Source organism: Lemur catta, chromosome 6 (assembly GCF_020740605.2).
Source record: "Lemur catta isolate mLemCat1 chromosome 6, mLemCat1.pri, whole genome shotgun sequence".
Classification (NCBI taxonomy): Eukaryota; Metazoa; Chordata; class Mammalia; order Primates; family Lemuridae; genus Lemur; species Lemur catta.
This window is the reverse complement of record NC_059133.1, coordinates 28,200,619-28,222,158: the sequence shown is the minus strand read 5'-3', so window position 1 is coordinate 28,222,158 and position 21,540 is coordinate 28,200,619. Positions and strand designations below refer to the sequence as shown.

General features: G+C 41.0%; 2 protein-coding genes across 5 annotated transcripts in view; both read right to left on the bottom strand.

The window, feature by feature from the left end:
- Nucleotides 1–11,926, bottom strand: part of POC1B (POC1 centriolar protein B) — a 93,787-nt gene extending 81,861 nt beyond the window's left edge. For 2 of the 4 annotated variants that reach the window (XM_045553271.1, XM_045553272.1), the window contains exons 1-2: nucleotides 11,572–11,700; nucleotides 10,835–10,919 (exon numbers count right to left, since the gene is read on the bottom strand). In XM_045553271.1, the coding sequence (XP_045409227.1) occupies nucleotides 10,835–10,919; nucleotides 11,572–11,586 (100 nt within the window). In that variant the 5' untranslated portion in view covers nucleotides 11,587–11,700. Of the gene's footprint in view, nucleotides 1–7,378; nucleotides 7,403–10,834; nucleotides 10,920–11,571 lie in introns of those variants that run through there. The other 2 variants (XM_045553270.1, XM_045553273.1) reach the window with 2 other exon arrangements.
- Nucleotides 8,023–10,537, bottom strand: LOC123639461 (polypeptide N-acetylgalactosaminyltransferase 4). Its single transcript, XM_045553269.1, has one exon. The coding sequence runs from the start codon at nucleotides 10,242–10,244 to the stop codon at nucleotides 8,508–8,510; it is 1,737 nt and encodes a 578-aa protein (XP_045409225.1). The 5' UTR covers nucleotides 10,245–10,537; the 3' UTR covers nucleotides 8,023–8,507.
- Nucleotides 11,927–21,540: the final 9,614 nt, after the last annotated feature.

Genomic DNA, 21,540 nt, shown 5'->3' with positions numbered 1-21,540 from the left:
GTGGAGGCATGAAGGACAAAGAGCCAGCCAAGCCAAGAGTGAGGTGGTGAAGAACACTTCAGACCAAGGGGAAAACACGGCTTCTCCAAAGACCTTTTCTTCCATGCCTTCTCAGCAACCCATTCTATGGGTGCAGCCTGGATCTTGTCACCAGCGGAACCTGAACACTTCCCAAATCACTGACTGAAATCCACCATGACAACTTGCTTTCCTTATCACTCACTCACTTAGTTGCCTCCATCTCATCCAGAACTCCAACCCATTGACCTGAGTTCTCCACTGAAGCACTCTTCTCACCACCTTCAGTTCACAATACAATTTATAATCGTCATTTCTCTCCTTATTCAATTGATAACCCCCCCAATATACATTCAATCCCTTGATTCTCCCCACTTCCTTCAAATTCCGCTGGAAAAATCCCAATCACTCTGCCTTTTCTGAGACTACAATCTACACTTGTGAGAATTGCTGGATACCTCCCTTCCCCTGATAGACTGGAAACGCAATCAATTCATGATCACAAATTTTACATGAGTCTCTACACTGCAGAGTTGTGCACAATTCTCTATTAGTCTCCTCCTGACTCTCTCTAATGACTATTTAATATCTTTTCCTCTTTCTTCTATTCTACTCTGACCTTGGCTTTCACAATACCCTACTATTAGGTTATTAAGAATGAAATGTCTGACTTCCTTAAGTACTAAGCTTGACAGTTGATATATCTGACATTTTACTTTAAGACTCTTGTTTTATTTTTGTTGTGAAGATACATCCTTTCAAATGCATGGTTTGGCTTGTGATTATCTTTCAAACTTTTTTTAGAGCAATTTTTGTGGAACCATGGATAAGTAAAAAATTCGGGTTATTCTGAATATGAGTTCCACTGTGGAACCAACGCAGCACAGACAGCTCAAAATATCAACAAAGTGTTTGGGAAGGATGTGGCTAATGAACACACAGTATGTTGATGGTTTGAGAAGTTCCATTCTGGTGATTTAAATCTTGAAAATGAGCCACGTGGGCAACTTGAGATCAAGGTGGACAATGATGAGCTGACAGCTATAGCAGAAGCAAATCCATCTCAAGCTAAGCGTGAATTAACAGCAAAATTTGATGTTACTATTCCAACCATATTGGACCATTTGAAACAAATTGGCAAGGTGAAGAAGATGGAGAGATGGGTACCGCATTAATTAAATGAGCATCAGAAGAGAAATTGTCTCAAAGCTTGCCTGTCACAACATAAAGGTGAACCATTTCTACACCGTATTGTTACGCGTGATCAAAAATGGATTCTTCTTGTCAACTGCAAGCATTTGACAAAGATGGAAGTGCTGAAACACAGTCCAAAATTGAATATTCATCAAAAAAAGCTAATGGTGTCTGTTTTGTGGTCCAGTGCTGGTATTATCCACTACAGCCTTAGGAAACCTGGTCAATTGATTACAGCACATGTGTACTGCAACCAATTGAATGAAATCATGAGGATGCTTGCTATTAAGCAGCTGAGATTGGTCAACAGAGACAGGCCAATCCTCTGGCAAGACAATGTACAACCACAAGTTGCACAAATAAAACTGCTCAAACTACAGAAGCTGGACTTGGAAACTCTCTGTCATCCACCACATTCACCAGACCTTGCACCAACTGACTACCACTTCTTACAGATTTTGGACCACTTCTTGCAAGGAAAAATATTCAATTCTCAACAAGCTGTGGAAAATGCCTTTCTCGATTTCATCGCCACTCGCTCTCCAGACTTCTTTGCTGCTGGCATAAACAAGCTACCGTTAAGATGGCAAAACTGTGTTGATAGTTTAGGTGCATACTTGACTAATTGTACTGCTTCTGGTTTGAGATATAGTAAATTACACTTTTGATTCAAAATCAGACATTTCACATTTAATGCCCTAATATAATGGCTTTCTCTCCTATCTTTCTATAATAAGTATTCCTTCTTAGATTTTTCTGCTATCTCCTCTTCTGATCTAAAGTTTGGAAATCTTCAGGACTCAGACATGGGCCATTTGCTCTCATTGTTCTATATTCTCCCCAGGTGATTTCATCCATTCTCATGACTTTAAATAATGGCTATATGTTAATAACTCCCAATTTCTCTCCTGCCCAGACTGCCACTCTAGTTTGAAGACCACCATGTTAGTTTGAACCACGATCATCTCCTGCTCGTATTACTAGAATAGCCCCTAAATGATTTCCGTACTAATAGTGTAATCTCCACATATAAGCCAGAGTGATCTTTTTGAGATATAAATCAGATTATGTCATTCTCTTATTTAAAACCCTTCAACAATTTTTATGACTCTCAGAACAAAATCCTAAAACATGCCTTAGTTTCCTATGGCTGCTGTAATAAATTACCACAAACATGGAGGCATAAAACAACAGAAATTTATTCTTTCACTGTTCTAGAAGCCAGAAGTCTGATCAAGGTGTTGTCAGGGTCATACTCCCTCCAAAAGTTCTACAAGAGATCTCATTCCTTCCTTCTTAGAGCTTCTGGTGCCTCCAGGTGCCCCTTGCCTATGGCTACATCACTCCAATCTCTGCCTCTGGCTTTACATGGTCTCCCCTTATCTCTTCTGTGTGTCTCTCACAAGGACATTTGTCACTGGATTTCAGGCCCATCCAGATAATCAAGGATGATCTCATTTAGAGATCCTTAATAACACTTAGAAAGACTTTTTCCCCAAATAGTAAGGTCACAGGTTCCAAGGATTAGGATATGAACTATCTTTTGGAGAGCCACCATTTAACTAATACACCACAGCCTCCTACCCGCCCAAGCTGCCTCTGCATCCCCCCGCAGCTTCATCTCTCTCTCTCTCCCTTTGCTTACCAGGCTCTACCCAATCTAGCATTCTTTTACTTCCTTGATCCAGGAAGCTCTTTCCCACACTTGGTCTTTGTCTGTGTTATTCTCTTTCTAGTCTTTACCTGGCTAACTTCTCCTTCAGGTCTTCAGTTAAATCTAACTTCTGCAGAGAAGTGTTCCTTGACCCCATATGTTTAAGTAGGTCTCTACTATTATTCTCCCTCAAAGTACCCTGTTCCTTTCCTTCACAGCATTTGACTGTTTTTCTTTGTTTCATCAAGTTGTATTTACACATGTATTTGTATGTCTACTTGGTAATATTTGTTTCTACCACTGGACCATGAACTCTTCATACCATCTTATGAAGCCCATCTGTCTTATTCACCTTGGTAATGTATACCCAGAGCATAGGATAGCATCTGGCACATAGTAGCATTAACTAAATAAGGGAGTACTAAATAAATAGAGTACCTCTCCTTCTCCTTTTGAACAGGATTACATAAATGCAAATAAATGTGTTAGAATGGTGACAGCTGAGGACGCCACTGGCCTGCAGTAGATAACTCTCCCAGCCCAGGCTGGGAGAGTGATAAAACTCAGCACAAAAGGAAAAGTAATACCCAATTATTAGGAAGTTAGAACGGCTTCTCTTGTTTTCAGTTCTACCATAGACAACTATACAACTCAGGAACTCATTTCACCTTTTACAATAATCTCTACCTCCTGTCCAAAAGGATTGATTGAGGTTTCTCTGAATTTTAGGAATACTCCAATACAAACTGATTTCTATGCCCTACCTAATATAACGCACAGACTCACATATATATTTAATTTTCTGAATTCTACAAATTAAAAAATGACTCAAGTGATATTATTAATAATAAATCCTGCTGGCCTGTTCTAAAGTCTAGCATGCACAGAAGCACACAGAAAGGAGAAATCTTTTCTGGAACATCTGAAATTCTCCAGCCCACTGTTCTTTCATGAAGTATTCTTAAAAATTGAGATGTAATTCACATAGCATAAAATTTACCCTTTTAAAGTAAGTGTACAATTCAGTATTTTGACCAAGTTGTGCAACTATTGTCACTAATTCCAGAACATTCCCATTACCACCACCCCCAATCTACCTCCATTAGCAATCATTCTCTCTATTCCTCCCTCTCCTAGACTCTGGCAACCACTAATGTATTATCGTTATGGATTTTCCAGTCTTTTTTTACCATCATGAAATTGAAACACAGAGAAATGAAGTGATTTACAGAGTTGCAAGAATCACTTAGGAAGAGAACGTGGTTAGGACGCTAAGTACTTACAGCAACTTTTAACTGTCTAAAAAACAAGAGATCAGTGAAAATATGTTTAGCTTGCCTATATATATATTCTAAGTGTGGCTGTAAGACATCTGATGTTAAAGCAGACTCCTTAGAATAGCCATTCTCAGGCAGTATGTCTGGCTAGGGAGAGGCAGGAATGTAGGGTGTTAGGAATCACTACAGAGGAAGAGAGATGCCACTGGTAGAAGGGAATTGTACTCACAGGTAGGGAAAATGTGAGGTTATGTGGTTTATAGGACAGACATTTTTCTTTTCAGCCCAGGGTATTGAAATTGGTGCTAATGTGTGCCCAGGTGCCCACTTGCTTCCTTCCTTTTTTTTTTTTTTTAAGACAGAGTCTCGCTCTGTCACCTTGGGTAGAGTAGTGCAGTGGCATCATCATACCTCACTGCAACCTCAAATTCCTGGGCTCAAGCGATCCTCCTACCTCAGCCTTCCAAGTAGCTGGGACTACAGGCACATGCCACCACGCCCGGCGAATTTTTCTATTTTTAGTAGATACGGGGTTTTGCTCTTGCTCAGGCTGCTCTTGAACTCCTGAGCTCAAGCAATTCTCCCACCTCAGCCTCCCAGAGTGCTAGGATTACAGGCTTGAGCCACCATGCCTTTCCCTCACTTGCTTCCTTTTATAGTGGCCCCAATGGATCTCAGAGATCCCTGATCATTTCTAGTTTGTTCATGAGTTAATGCAATAATAGTGTTAACATCACTTCAGAATACTTACTGGTTAATGACACCTTGCTAAATAAAAGGAACCTTGATTTTCTAAAACAATCTACTGTCTGCATTTTCAAATAATTAAAAGAATTATAAACTTACCTGTGTTACCATCATAGAAGTGTATACAGGAGCATGATCCCATATGCTAAAATCATCACAATCCATTTGCAAAAATAATTAGACACACATTTTATTTTACATGTCTTAATCAACATTGCAAATATCATTACCAAAGGGGGGGGAAAAAAGATGGAAACCATGTATTACACAAAAAAAAAATTCAAAAGAGATTAATCTGAACTCAACATTTGTGCTCATTTAAAAATATTAAAACAGCAATTCAAAAGGACAAACAAGTCAAAACTAAATATTTTATAAACCAAAATAGAGATCCTAAACTAAGACTACACAATTTAAAAACAATCTCATCTTCAACCTAGAAAAGTTTGATTTGACAACACATAATGAATATGCAAGAGTCTATTACTGAGTGAGTAAACAAATTTTCTTTTACAAACAAGTTATTTTGAATTAAAGAGATCCTTCCAATGATTAGATTATTATTTAAAATAACTGCTAAATTGCTTAGATAGTAAATCTATTCATAGAATTGTACATTAAATGACATAGTGAACTGAAACTCCTTGCCCACAAAATATTTTCCTATAACTGCCATTAAGCATGTAATTTATTTTTTTTTTTTTTTTGAGACAGAGTCTCACTTTGTTGCCCGGGCTAGAGTGAGTGCCGTGGCGTCAGCTTAGCTCACAGCAACCTCAGACTCCTGGGCTTAAGCGATCCTACTGCCTCAGCCTCCCGAGTAGCTGGGACTACAGGCATGAGCAACCATGCCCGGCTAATTTTTTTGTATATATATTTTTAGTTGGCCAGATAATTTCTTTCTATTTTTAGTAGAGACGGGGTCTCACTCTTGCTCAGGCTGGTCTCGAACTCCTGACCTCCAGCGATCCACCCGCCTCGGCCTCCCAGAGCTAGGATTACAGGCGTGAGCCACCGCGCCCGGCCAAGCATGTAATTTAAAAGATCAACTCTTAACTGTCAAAAAGAAAACTTTGGTACTAATAAATTAAAATTAGGGAATGAAAATATATTTTGTATATGGCATTACAGTACATTTTTGGAATTAAATGGGAATGTGCCTACATATAAACATGTGAAAGTTTCATTCTTCTGTTACATATATTATTGTGAAAAATGAACAGCCTAACTATTCTGAATTATTGATGTAAGTAAAGCACCAGCCTAAAATTTCTTCCTAAAAGACTGTTGGATCACACTCAGCAATTTAGGGCAAAAGGTAAATAAAGAATTAACAGAAGCTTTTACTTTTAAAAGCCTTTGTTCCCTTTTGACATCAAGATACTAAAATAAAAATAACTCCAGTAAGTACTTCCAGAATATATCAACTTTAGTTCTCCCATATGAGAGAGGCCTAACAAGAACAACAAAAAAATAAATAAAAGGAGAAAATAAAAAAGTAAAAAATAGAAAAATGTTTTAAACAGCAGACTGGGCATGGGCAGTGGGTGGGTTTAGGAGATCTCTTTTGAAAAATCCAGAGCATTATTATTAATCCTTCTTAAATTAAACCCAGGGCCAAGCACAGTGTACCCAGAATCTGGACAATTCTTTGATAAATTTTAAGGTTGCTGGATAACTTACAAAAACAATGAACACATTTTCATTTTAAGAGGCAAAAGAGAAACAAAATATTCAAGATTGAATAGCAATTTCATTTTTTGAAATGGTTATCCTAAACAATTTTCTTAAATTCAATTTTACAAAATTCCTACTCTCCAAGTCATCAAGTAAACACTAAAAACAATTTTACCCACGAATATTGTGGACTAATTCATTATAAAGCATGCCTTTTTCATAATTCTGAACCAAAGTGAAGTAATTGAAATTTAATTTTAAATCCAGCCTCTGATTTCTGGATACAACATTGGTATGAAATCACTAAAAATACTTTTTTTTTTTTTTTTTTAAAGAGGATGTTTTACTTCTCAAATAACTCAGTTTGGAAAATATTTATATTCTTAGTGAAAATATTACTTTTAGAGTCTAAAGGTTTTAAAAACAAAGCTGGTTCAACAATTATCAAAATGAAATGGCTACAAACACTGACTACAACTTCTTAACCCACAGCAATAAACAACTTCAGGCGAGCTCGGCTCAATTTTTAAAACCATTTCTCTCTTCCAGCTTCACAAGTGGACCGAACATTGCTCAACAGTACCCATGTCAAAAGTAAAGAGATAAAAAGTGTTGTAGATTGCACAGTGACTGACTCGGAGAAGGATATAATATACAATCAACATTTCAAAGCTGAAAGGGATCTTCAAGATCTAATTCAGCACCCACATTTTACAGATGAGGAAACTGAGGCACAAACATGTCAAAGGACTTGACCAAAGTCACATTCCTCAGTTGAGCCATTCGTTCAGTCAGTCATTCACCCACTTACCAAAAGCTGCCTGAGTGTCAGGCTCAGTGCTAGGTACGGAAAACGACCTGGAAGTCAGTATTCACAACTGTCAAGGCAATCTGTGTTTCCTTGCATGTTTAAGATAAATTCTTAAACATCCCGATCAGCAAGAACTTGTAGAAGAGTTCCACAGCCTTTGTAGACTCTGTCCCACTTTCAGTTTCACACATTTTAGTAAACACAGTTGGGTTTAACTTCAGAGAGGCTTCAATTGTGTTTACTTAAATGATTAAGCATTAACAAAGGGAGGGATAGTATTCTGAATGAGCCCCTTTCTAGTACATTCATAACTTAAGGAAGTGTAATCAGAAAATGTCCCATAGAAAGAAACCAGTTAACAGAGGACAGCTTACAAAATCAGACCGATTTGAGGTATCAGTATATAAATCAGTTAAGTCCAAAAGCCCAAGTGTACAAAGCGTGGAATGTAAATATCTCCCCATTTCATTTAGATGTGGGTATAGTTTTCTGAGATGTTCGTATGTTAAAAAGACCTCTGAATTCACATTCAAACTAATGCCCCCTTCCAATGATACATATATCTAAAACCTGGCCTTTCTCCTTAAGATCAACTTTCTTTGATTTTTATTTGATTAGAGGAAAATTAGATTAAAAAGTAAACCAAAACCTAAAATCTAATGTGCTGGCTAAAAGAAATTCAAATTCTATGTATTCAAAATAGCAATAGCTCAAACTGCACATTTATGAATTTTATTGCAAAATTGGATGTGCAGTGAACTTACCCATCAACATAAATCACACCTCATTTTGCTTGGACTTTTACATTCTTTAATATTAAGTCTGGCATTTATATGTTCTGTGTATCTCAATTCACAGTCAACTTCTTTAAGGAAAAGGAAGAGACCATATTGACAAAGCTTTTAAATAAAACAATCCATAAGTAAGGCACTTTGAAATATTAAACAGCAGCACTCTGTGCACCCAGTTTCAGTGTAATATACCAAAATGAACCACAGCTTTTCAGTGCTGTCACAGATGATGGTCGGGTGACTTCTCATAAAATACAATCTTCACTGAGGCTCTCTGAAGGCTCTTTGACTTTCTTGTAGTTATTGTCAGTTCATGATGAAAGTGCTGTTGTGCTCTTCTATTTCTCAAAACTCCAAATTTGATTTTTATCTAGAGCATCGCAAGTTCTCATTTGTACACTAGGTCGGCCCTCAGGTGTCCGATAAGCACTAAGACACAGTCCTGAGTGTGGATGAAAAATGGTTCCATCTTCTTTAAAATGCCAGATAATGTTTGTTGGAATAGAGAACCCATCTTTAGGACAATTTTGCATTCCCACATAATTTTTTTGTTCTGGAACCTCTGCACATAACTCTGTCACAGAATTAAACCTTATTTCTTTGTTTGAAGTATATTCAAAGAATTGATTGCCTCCTTGACCGTGGCATCCAAACAGTGAAAGGTTGGCACCTGTGGGATTGTTGTCAGGAGAGTTATAATCTAAACATTCAGAAGAGATCCCCATACTGCGAATAGCCCCATGCCAGCCTGGCCTATCCTCCGGAACGTGTAAGTTAGGAAACACATTTTTCAAATACCAGTCGAAGCTCTTGCATCTCAGCCGTTCTCGTAGTAATTTTCTTTCAGAAATATCACCATAAGCTTCCTTCCTTGCTGGAGGGTTTCGATTGTAAAAATGCTCTTTGTACTCATCCATCCATACTTCCGCTGCCCGAGCAGTATTCTGTAGGAAATTGGGGCGAGCATATGGTGCCCGCTTGGGGAACACATGGCCCACGTGAGAACACGGGTGGATCTCCAATTTACCACCACACTGCCACACCCTAAAAGACAGCTCGAGGTTTTCACCTCCCCATACTTCCATTCCAGTGTCATAAGTCCCAAGGTACTGAAAATATTTCTTGCTGACAGCAAACAGTCCTCCTGCCATGGTGGGTGATCTGATAGGGTCAATTCTTGATTTCCGCCTGTCCCTTTCATGTTTGGAGACAGAATGCCACTGAAATGTTAAACGCCAGTCAAACCCACCAATCATGGGCTCCCCTGTTTGCATGTAGAATTCAAATGTATTCCAATCAATGGTGTCTATAACAGGACAAACAACTACTGTTTCATCTGTACCAATCCTTTCCAAAAGTGGTTCCAACCAACCAGAATTACACTCACAGTGACAATCCAGGAAAGTGAGGACATCCCCAGTGGCAAAAGTGGCACCAATCAGGCGGGCCCTAACCAGCCCCTCTCGCTTATTTGTTCTAATCAAGCGAACTCTATCCAGATTGCTGATGTAAGTTTCAAGTTGTGTTTTCAAATAAACTCTGTCACTCAAGTCATCGACCAAGATGATCTCCTTCAAAAGGACCGCAGGGGAAGTTTCTAAAACACTGTGAATGGTGCGGAGCAAAGTTGACCAGGCTTCATTATAGAAAGCAATAATAACAGAGGTGGTAGGGAGTCTCCTATAGTTGAACTTCTTGGATTTACACTCATACATTCTTTTATCCTCTATGTGGCGGTGCAGGGAGATCCTGTCACTGAGGTAAATATTAATGGCATATCTCTCAATGAGTTCTTCTTGCTGCTTCAGTTCACCCTCGTTGAGCTGGAGTTTGCTGGCTCTCCCCCACTCCCCAAGTGCATGGGAATCTGCAGGGGGCTTCTCATAAAGTGGACGAGACAAATCCTCTGCCTGTTCCTGGCGGTCGGAGAGCCGTCTCGACTCCCGCTCCCTGGCACGGCCGGCTTCGGGGGAGGCATGGAAAGTGGAGACCAAGAGGTCCACCAGGATATAGGCCACCGTTAGAATGGCCAGGAGCAGGCAGCTCTTGCCTGCCCACGTCCACCTCACGGCCATCCGGATCCCAACAGCTAGGGCGCAGACGCGGCCACCCCGCCACCACGCTGGGGACGGGCTGCGGAAGCCGCGGCTGGGGCTCCGGGCTCAGGTAGGGGTGTACCTCCCAGCAGGTCCTTCTTCTCATGCAGGCGCTCGGCTCCTGTCCTGCCACCTGGGCTTTCCAGGGGTCATCTGAGACCTTTCGGTTCTCGGCCTCCGGCACAGACCAACTCCTCTGTCCGCACTTCCTCCTGCTAGTCTCACAACTTTTCACAAACTCTCCAGCCAGCACTCCACCCTCCCCGGGCCGAGGACAAACCCCTCCCCTTCCCACACACTCCTCCTGGTGGTTAGTTCGCGAAAGTCGTCAGCCAGGCCCAGAGCGACAGATCGGCGGCTCTTTGCCTGGCCGTGTCGGGGCCGGGGTGACAGGTGTGGCCCCGGCTGCGCCCGCCTCGCGGCGCTGGGCTCCCCGAGTCTCCGGCAGCTCTGAACCCCCAGAGAGGTCCTCGGGAGTTCTTCCTGTGACCCAGCCAGCACTGGAGGAAAAGGTTCCGACCAGCTGAGCGTTTGTTTCATTACAAAAGGAAAGCAAGAATAAAACTTACCAAGTTGTTTGCCGTTGGGGCTGAAGTCCACAGAAGTGATTGCAGCTTTGTGGCCTTTAAAATAACGCTCCAGAACGGGGTCCTCCTGAGAAGGAAAGTTGTCAAGTTTTAAAAGCAGATGCAGACTTCGACTTCTGGGGGTCGGGATCAGCGCTGCCACTGCCCGGGGCTGCTGCCTGGGAACGGCCGCGCGGGCGGTGGGTTTGCGGGGCAGGGGCGCCCACTCCCCCTACAGGGAGACGCTGGGCGCCAGCTCCCCCTGCAGAGCCGGCGACATCCTCCATTCCCGCGCCCCAGGATCGAGCGCACCCGAGAGACCCCTGGGCGGCTCGTTAGAAAGGCACGTTCCGGAGCCCCGCCCGCGGGCTGGAGCTGGCAGGTGCGAGGTGCTGCCCAGGCTTTGGTACTTAAAACAACAACAACAACAACAAAACCTCCCAGGTGATTCTGACGCAGGCGCTCCACGGAAACCCTCAGAGAATTCTGGAGGCCATTGGGCCGCCAGACTCCGTCTGGAGCTCTGGGAGAGGAGCGCCCGGGAGCCGGGTCTGGGCTCGGCGCTCCAGCAGCCCCGGCGGCAGAGAGTGCGACGCGGATGCCCCGGGGCGAGGGGCGAGGGGCTCAGGACCCGGCTGCAGACACCTGCCTCGGCCTCCCGCTGGGTGCGGGTGCGGCCCCCACCTGGTACCGCATCCGAGGGACCGGCTCCGGGGAGGGGCCCCCCAGCCCGTCCTTACCGTGGCGGAAGCCATGGAGGGAATGGTCGGCGCCGGGATCGTGCGGGTGGGGGAAACCGGGGAAGGGGAGGGGACGGGGGTGAGGGGGGACCGTGCGGCACCCGGAACCGTCTGCCCAGAGAGCCAGCGCCTCCCGGTCACTACAACAACGGCGGCCCAGTCAAACTCCGCGCTCCAGGCGTGGCCAGTCGAGCCCCGAGACTTCGAGGGCGCGCGAGGGAGGGAGCGGGCGGGACGCTCCCGGGTCGGGGGCGGCCTCGCACCAACTACGTTTGCCAACACTCGCGTTTCCCCCGGTTTGATGTCCAGAAGGGGGATAGTAACCAGAACAGGAATGAGACCGATGAGAGGGAGGGGGTTGGCAACCTGCGATCGAGGCAATCCGAGTTCTATTACGTGTTAAAGAGATAGCGCCCTGGAGTTTCAAGCTTGTCCCCTACAGGTTGATATGAGGGAGTTTTGATACGAAGAAGGTCAGCTTGGTAGTTATTAACATATTCAAAGGAACTAAACCCCTGCGGGACAGATTTGAATTTGTTTAGTCACTGTTTTCCACACAGTGCCCTGCGTGATGTAGATACAGAGGCTTGACACGCGTGATCGACGGATGAGCGAATGAATGAATAAGTGTGCGTCCACTTAATGTTTTCCTGTGATATGTTTCTATTCTCATCTGCTCATTTGGTATGGTTCAGAGCAGTAAACTTAGCAGCATATTTAAAGTCTTTAGGAAGACTTAAAAACATGATTTTTAAGTTATTAGACAACATTTGTACAGCAGGCTTTCTTACACATAGTATCATTTGTGCTTCGGAAAAACTCAAAGTGGTAGAATTAAAAAATGTTATCAATGTTTTCAAATTATAAACTTGATTCCTAGATATTGATCTTAGAGGTCAGGCAGAGACAGCTCTTCCAATTCCAAGTCCATATCCTTTTTTTAACCCAGCCTCAAAGCATGAAGTTCTGAGCTGAAAATCACACACAGAAAAAAGATTCTTGGCAGCATAAAATGGCTTGGTAGAGTACCCCTGGTAAAATACATGTTCTATGCAAATGAAAGGTATACTACACACCTCAATTACAGATTCTCTAATTGTCTAGTGATTAGTTAATTCAAGTATATGTTTGTTGAAGATTTGTTGTTTGTTTAGCCTTGAGGGATACAAAGATGATTGAGATATTTTCCCTGCCCTCAAGAACTCAGCTACCTAGGTTGATGAGTCTCATATTTTAGCATTTATAATGTTGGTTCACGGTAACCATTCCCAGAGATGCTGATTCAACATACAAGGTCTGTCCAGAAAGTATCCAGCCATGTGATATGAAAAATAGAGACATTTATTGGAGAAGATACAAGAAACATTGTGCAAAGACAATGATGCCTCAGTCCTTTTCACAGTAGGCACCTTGGGACCTCACACAGTTCTCCCGGTGTCTCTTAACCTAACCCGTACACATTCAACGTTCTCAGGTGTTCTGCTTGTTGCAGGCCTTCTTGAATGTGGATCACTTTCAACAGATTCTTGACCATCTTTGAAGCATTTGTGCCACACTCTTATTTGTGCCACACTCATTGCATCGTCCAAGAAAGCCTTCTGAATCATCCAAATAGTTTCCTCAGAGGAATGTTCAAGCTTATGCAAAATTTGATGCAGATTCATTGTTCTCCTCTCTCAGTGATTTTGAATGTGAGGGCCATGCAGTACACATACTGCACGGCATCTAGCGCCTCCCTGGCTGGTACCGTGACGTCGTCATTGTTCACGCATGCGCATCCCATGCACTCTCCTTGGCTGCCAGGTTACATCGATGTGCAAACCATTCACCTTATACTGATAATGGCTGCATACTTCTGGACAGACCTACACTGTCTGGGGTGGGATCCAGGGCCCTACTGATATAACAAGCTCCATAGGTGATTACTGTGGGAGCCGCAGCTGTGTATGCTGAGAAACATTGCTTTAGTCTAGAGATGATGTGTTTACTATTGATACCAGCAACTTGTCCGCAAGCTGGGGCAGGACTCTAAGCTTTGCTGCATATCCCCAGCCTACATTTAACTTATTAAAAAAAAATCCTGGCATGTTTGAAAATAATGCTGGCTACTGGTGGGAATGTAAAATGATGTAGCACTGTAGAAAAGTTCGGCAGTTTCTCAAAAAGTTAAACAAAATTACCTTATGATCCATTGATTCCACTGCTGGGTATGTTATTATACCAGCTTCTGAGTGGAGGTCTTTTCAGGTTCTTGGTGATTGTAGGAGAAAAGAATTTCAGGACTCACCACCTAAGCCAAGCAAGCAGCTTTTATTGAAAGTGAAAGTGAAAGTATATTCTCTCAAGAGAAAGAGTGAGCAGGCTCAAAAAAGAGCAGCTGCACCGAAAGGAAAGGGTTTTTTGTCTTATGAAGTCTCACTAATTGAGGGGAGAAATATTTAAGGCTAAGGGATTGGTTTTTACCAAGAATTTGGGTAGTAATTCCTAAAATTGGATTCCCTCCCATTTTCATACTTTATGTAGTTGTTTTGGAATTGTCATGGCAATTTCAAGGTTAAAGTTTACAACCACAATGCAAATGGTATTGTAATTAGTCAAAGTTCATGTAAGGTGACCTAAATGGTGGACAAGTGGTTGCAGCTGCTCCTTGTCTGTGGTTATCACCCCCCCTTTGTTAGACTTTAACACCTGCACCCACTCTGCAAATCCCTGCATCCAGCTCCTAGCCTCTAGTCCTGGTTAGCTTCTGCCTGAGGGTTGTTTTGTTCAATGCCTGCACCTACTCTGCAAGCCCCTGCAGCCCTTCTCAGCCCTGTCTCCTAGTCTCCTATTCTAACAGATATATCCCACAAATTTGAAAACAGGGACTCTAGCAGATACTTGTATAGCAATGTTCATAGCAGCATTTACAATCACCAGATTTACAATCACCAAAAGGTGGAAACAACCTAAGTATCCAACAGATGAATGGATAAATAAAATGTGATATGTACGTACACCGCAATATTATTCAGCCATAAAAAAGGAATGAATTTCTGATACATGCCACAACATGAATGAACCTTGAAAACATTATGCTAAGTGAATAAACCAGACACAAAGGAACATATATTGTATGATTCAATTTCCATGAGGTACCTAGAATAGGTGAGTTCATAAAGACGAAAGTAGAATAGAGGTTACCAGGAACTGGGGTATGGGAGACTGGGGAGTGATTGTTTAATGGGTACAGAGTTTCTGTTTGGAATGAGGAAGGTCTGGAAATTGGTAGTGGTGATGTTTGCACAACATTGTGAATGTACTCAATGCCAGTGAATTGTACACTTAAAATGGTAAATTTTATGTTTTCTATATATTTCACCACAATAAAAAGATAAAAATGCTGGAAACTGAGGAGTAATCAAGACCTCAGGATTGCTCGTAGCCATGATAGTCTAATACTGGGCACAGAGCAGATGAACAGAAAAAGGAAGAAAAAGTTAAAGATTTAGAAGCAAGTTCAAAAGAAAAGAGAATTTAAGTACAGTTTTTTTTCTAAGTCTTTTAGTAAAAGTTGCTTTTTTGAAAAATTTTCCCCAATTATGAAAGAATACGTTTTTAATTAAAAACATGGAGGATGGAGCAAAAATTACCTATTGTTCCATCACCTGAAGTTGATCTTAAAAAATTTGTCATCTACCTATGATGTCCTTACTACATGCTAGTTACTCTGTTAAGTACCTTACAAATTTGGACCTTTAATTCTCATAACAATCTTATTAGATTCTATTATTGCCATTTCCATTTTACAGATGAGAAAATTGACATTACGTTATTTGTCCAAGGCACATAGCTAGGAAGTGGCAGAGCTGAGGTTTTTTTAGACACCCAGCAGTCTGCCTCCAGAATCCACTAAGTCATCATGCCTTTTGCATGATTGCAAGGGTTTTGTAAATACGTAAAATTTTGCATCCTTGCCAAGGTTTTAATAGTAAGGTTTTTTTTTTAAAAGATCTCCTGTATTTCCATTCCACTGACCTCCTTTGTTACTCCAAATTGCACCTCTCATAGTTCTTTTCCATATTTGATTTTGTTCTTTTCTGTTTTTCATCACTTTGCAAACAGCAAAAGCTCAGAGGTGGACATTTGGAAATGTGGCCACAATTGGGGAAGTATTTTCTAACCTCAATCCTACTTAAATTCATGTATTTCCACTTGCAACAGTGATTATTTGGGACCTCCCCAAATTGCAAACTTATCATTAATATGAATGGGAGCCACAAGCAGGATCAATATTTGAAAACCTGCAAACTATCATTGGAGGCCAGGTACTAACTAGGTAGGGCAAACTGACCTAGCCCTTCTGTTCCAGGTCCCCCTCAAACCAGAAATTGTATTTATCCACTTGAGCACTGTAAAGGGTTGATTTGATTTGATTTGATTTGATTTATTTTATTCTATTTTGGTTTTTTTGAGACAGAGTCTCACTCTGTTGCCCAGGCTAGAGTGCCGTGGGGTCAGCCTAGCTCACAGCAACCTCAAACTTCTGGGTTCAAGTGATCCTCCTGCCTCAGCCTCCCGAGTAGCTGGGACTACAGGCATGCGCCACCACGCCCAGATAAGTTTTTCTATTTTTATTTACCAAGCTAATTTATTTCTATTGTTAGTAGAGACGGGGTCTCCCTCTTGCTCAGGCTGGTGGTTTTTATTTTAGCGTCACTCATTCCTAGGCGTTGAAATTTGGAAATTCAGGCACAGCACAAAAGTGCCATCTAGTGCTCACGTTACTGTATGGCACTTGGAGGGAACGTGCTAGGCAGCCTATTTACAAGCAATGGGACTCTCTTGATACAGTTGCTCCAAAGTATAGGAGAACACATGGAAAGGAAGAGTTTGAGATGGATTTTAATCAATAAATCATTAAATTTTTGAAGACTGAATGATTTTTTTCAGTCAACATTCAGTCTCCAAATCCTTTCAACTGCATAGGATATACAGAATATTTTATCTTCCCATCTTTCTGTCCTGTGGCTCCTGCTACTCTACAGGCTCTGTCCTCTTGCTCCTAGAGTATTTCAGTAACCCCTAACTTGCTTTCTGACCTCAAAACTCTCCCCCCACCTGTCTACCCTGCATACTGCCAACAAATACATAAGAATCACCAGGTAGCTTGCTAAAAGTATAGATTCTTGGACTGTGTTCCAGAGGTTTTGATTTAGAAGTTCTGGTGTGAATACTAGAAATCTTTATGTTTTCAAACAAGCTTTCTAGGTGATTATAATATGCATCAATATTTGGGAACCACTGGGAGTATCATGCCACAGGTCTCCTCTAGAATGCACATCAAGCACTCTTTAAAATGCCTCAAACCAAGTCCTGTTTCATATCTAACGACACATATCTCCTGGGCCAATTTTTAAGCCACTGAAGTCAACTATGTATGTCCACATGTTATAGCCTTTGCTAGAACTATTCCTATAGCCACGGATGCCTGTGCTTCTCTCTTCCTCCATCTTCCACACAAAGAAACCTATTTCAGGACCTGGGAAGATATATTTATGTGAAACTCTCTTTCTCTGAACCTATCCCACTTTTTTTTTTTTTTTGATACTGAGTGTCACTGTGTTGCCCAGGCTAGAGTGCTGTGGCATCTGCCTAGCTCACAGCAACCTCAAACTCCTGGGCTCAAGCGATCCTCCTGCCTCAGCCTCCTGAGTAGCTGGGACTACAGGCATGTGCCACCATGCCTGGCTACTTTTTCTATATATATTTTTGGCTGTCTATATAATTTCTATTTTTAGTAGAGATGGGGTCTTGCTCTTGCTCAGGCTGGTCTCGAACTCCTGAGCTCAAACGATCCACCCGCCTCAGCCTCCCAGAGTGCTAGGATTACAGGCGTGAGCCACTGCTCCCGGCCTATCCCACCTTTTAAAAATAAAACTTATTATATTTTCTTTGGGTCCCAATAGTATGATACTTATAATTCTACTTAGTATTATTTTATGTTGCTGCATTACATCTATATTTATGTGTCTACCAGCACTCATTGTAGTGAAAGGTCAGAAAAGACAAGAACTGTGTTGTATCATTTTGGTATCACTTTGCAGGCATCACAAGCACTGACACATAAAATAGGCACAATAAATGTTTTCTATATTGTTTGAGGACCTGCAATATGGCTGGCCAGCTCTATATTCACTGAAAAGGCCAACAAAAGAGAAAACATGATCATTGTCCTCAAACAGCTTAAAATCTAATTGGGAAAACAGGACTCACCATGTGTAACAATTAGTGAAACTAATCAACACAAAAACTAAGTTATGTGAAGCAGTAAGTCCAAAAGGAATGGTAAGTCCATAAGACCATTGAGAATGTTACAAAATATCTGTAGAGTAACCCTAATTTTGTATTTTAACAGTGTCAAATATATTTAAGACATTTGATTGGTCTTTGGAGATGTTCTTGTACCAGGAAATATTTTATAAGGGAAGAAGGACTTCAGCTGCAATTAAAAAAATTAGAATTAGTGGATTGGTGGTTGCCAGGGGATGGAGGGAGGAAGGAATGGGGAGTGATTACTAATAAAAAATAGACATCTTTTTAGAATGATAAAAATACTATGGAATTAGTGGTGATAGTTTTACAACTTGATGAATGTATGAAACCCCACTATTTTTATACTTAAAACCACTAGGTCAATGGTTCTTAAACTTTAGTGGATATCACCCGAAGAAGTTGTCCACCTGAAGGGCTTGTCCAAAATGCAGATTGCTGGATTCCTCCCCAGAGTTTCTGTTTCAGTAGGCCCGGAATGGGGCCCAAGAATTTACATTCATAACAAGTACAAGTTCCTGGGTGTGATGCTTATGCTATTGGTGAAACATCCTGTGACAATCAGCAGACTAAACAAAAAGTAGGCAGGAAGAGAGAGACACAAAGCAAAATGGGGTTTGCCGGGGCGGGGGGGGGGGATGGGGAGTTACTGTTAATGGGTATAGAGTTTCAGTTTATGAAGATAAAATCATTCTGGTGATGGCTACAAAACATTGTGAATATGCTTAACATCACTGAGCTATACAGTTAAAAATGGTTAAATGGCAAATGTTATGTGTATTTTTCTACAGTAAAGAAAACAGGAGGGGGGAAGTGTTGAAAGCGAAGAAAGCACGCGAGTGAAGGTACCACATTCGTGGGATGGACATCCTTACAATGGAGAGCACTATAAGAATGAAGGATTCTGGCATTATTGAAGTAGTGGTGGTAGAAATATAAAGAAAGAGATAGGCATGTGTGCAGGTGTGGCATAATTAAATGAAGGGAGGGGGACAGAAAAATCTGAGATGCTGTCCTTGGTCCTGAACCAACAGTACTCCTGGTACATGGCTGTCTTACCACTCCTGAGAAATTGGTAATTCTTCTTCTAGGGCTTATAGTTTAATTTTTAATCTTTTACCAAAAAAAAAAATGATGTCGCTCTTACTGTCTCAGAAAAAAAATAAAATCATGGTAATAATTCACAATTTACCTAGCTGGTTCCATGTATTTTGACAGCTGTCATAGGTTTCCACTTATAAGAATTTTCTCCCCTTTCCCACTAGAAAGAAAAGGGGGTGCATGCCTCCTTCCCTCTCCATCCGAATCCTAAGATTATGCATTGGGAGGTCAATTGATGTGAAGCATCACTAGGACTTTCCAAGTAACTATATAAGAGGGATGAGGGGGAAGATGGAATTGATGTTGGCTGGCGGGTCTTTGCTAAAATGTCACTTCACAAAGAAGTTTCATAGACCACTCTACTTACTGTGCCTCCTCCTTCCAGTATTTTTATATCCCATTACCATGTTTTATTTTCATCATAGCCCTTGCTGTTTCCTCTGCCTTAAATGCTCTTCTCCCAAACCTTTTCATGACTCATTTCTTTCACTTCATTTAGTTCTCACCACCTTTTCCAAAATTAGTGCCTCCTCTCATTCTCTAACACATTGCACTTTTATTTTTCTTCAAATACATATTCCTCCCAACAAAAAACATGGGCAAATGATTTGGATGAGTATATAAATGGCCAATAAGCACATGGAAAGATGCCCAACATCATGAGTCATTAGGAAATGTAAATCAAATCCACAATGAGATACCACTACACACCCACTAGGATAGCTATAATTAAAAAGCCAGATAATAACAAGTGTTGGTAGGATGTGGAGAAACTGAAACTCCCCATAAGTTGCTGGTGGGGATGTAAAATGGTGCGGCTGCCTTATACCTAGGACTGGAATTGCTGGATCTTATGTTAATTCTATGTTTAACTTCTTGAGAAACAGTTTAGAAATTTCTTAAAAAGTTAAACCTGGAGTTGCTATATCAGTCAGCAATTCCACTCCTAGGCATGTACCCATGATAATTGAATATATGTGTCCACACAAAAATGTGGGCACAAATGTTCATAGCAGCATTACTCATAAAAGCCAAAAGTGGAAACAACCCAAATGTCTATCAACTGATTAATGGGTAAACAAAATATGTTGCATCTATACAGTGGAATATTATCTAGCAATAAAAAGGAATGATGTTCTGAGTCATGCTCCAACATGGGTGAAACTTGAAAACATTATGCTAAGTAAAGAAGCCAGACACAATGTATTATTGCATCCATAGAAAATGTTCAGGATAGGCAAATCCATAGAGACAGAAAGTGGATTTGTGGTTGCTAGGGACTTGGGGAAGAAAGGGATGAGGAGTGAATACTGATGAGAAAGGGGCTTCTTCTTGGGGTGAGGAAATGTTCTGGAATTAGAGACTATAGTGATGGTTTTACAACTTGATGAACGTACTAAAGACCACTGATTTTTATAATTAAAAATGATAAAAAAAGTTTTTTGTTTAAAAAAAAACAAGCAAAATTAACCGCTTATCTCTCACCAGAATATAAACTCTGTATCAGTAACCCTCATGGGAATGAGAGCACAGTACTCAGAGGAAGTGTGTCAGATTCACTCGTGGGAACTTTGCTAAGGTATAAGCCCTGTGAGGGCAGAGGCGATATCTTGTTAACCCACTATATGTCAGAACAATGTTTGGCACATAATAGGTACCTAAGAAAAACATGTGACTTAAGAAAAAAAAGAAGAAGAGATAATTTCTGTGTAAAGGGATTAGGGAGTTTGTTTGTTTTTTTTTTTAATTCAGTCTTAACTGTTTATTACGATAGAGTTGTGATTTTAGTAAAGGAAACTATATTCTTTTAAAGATTGGGTTCTTCCATATAATATGAAAATTCCAAATCTCAGCAGTTTTTAACATAATGTAGGAATATATTTTAAACTAGACCAATCAAGGGTTTTTTTCCAGTTATAAAAATTATTCCAGTTTATTCCAATTAGTGATCTGACAGCAGGGCCATTGTCATTGTGTTCATATTACTGAAAAAATAACTTTCATTCTATAAACTTGGTCACTAATTGGTGGCCCACTGACTGAAACAAATCCGCAGATATGTTTTCTTTGCTCACTAAAGTGTTCGAACTTTTTTAAAAATTTAAACACTTATAGGTGAGCCAAGTACTTATTTAGTTTGACTCAAAACACTTCCGCCTGTTATTGTCACACATGGCCAGAGTCACATACTTAAATGATCTTCTGGCCCTTTGTATCAGTCATGAAAGTCTAAGTTATGCTACTATAACAACCTCAAAATCTCAGTGGCTTAAAGCAAGAAAGTTTATTTCTTGCTCACATTACATCTCCATCAGAAGACAGTTAGGGGCTCAGCTCCCACAACCTTTGTCTTCCTCACTCCAGGACGTAAGTTGTCAGAGAAACCACCATCAGGAAGATTTTTGGGAACTGGCAGCTGGAAAAGAGAGCAGATGAAACTCATAGTGGCTTTTTAAGGTTTCATTGACCAAAGACAGTCACATGTCTGATAGGGAAGTATAATTCTCCCAGAAGGAGAACTTGGTAAAAAGTTATACAGCCTAACACAGGCTTGGA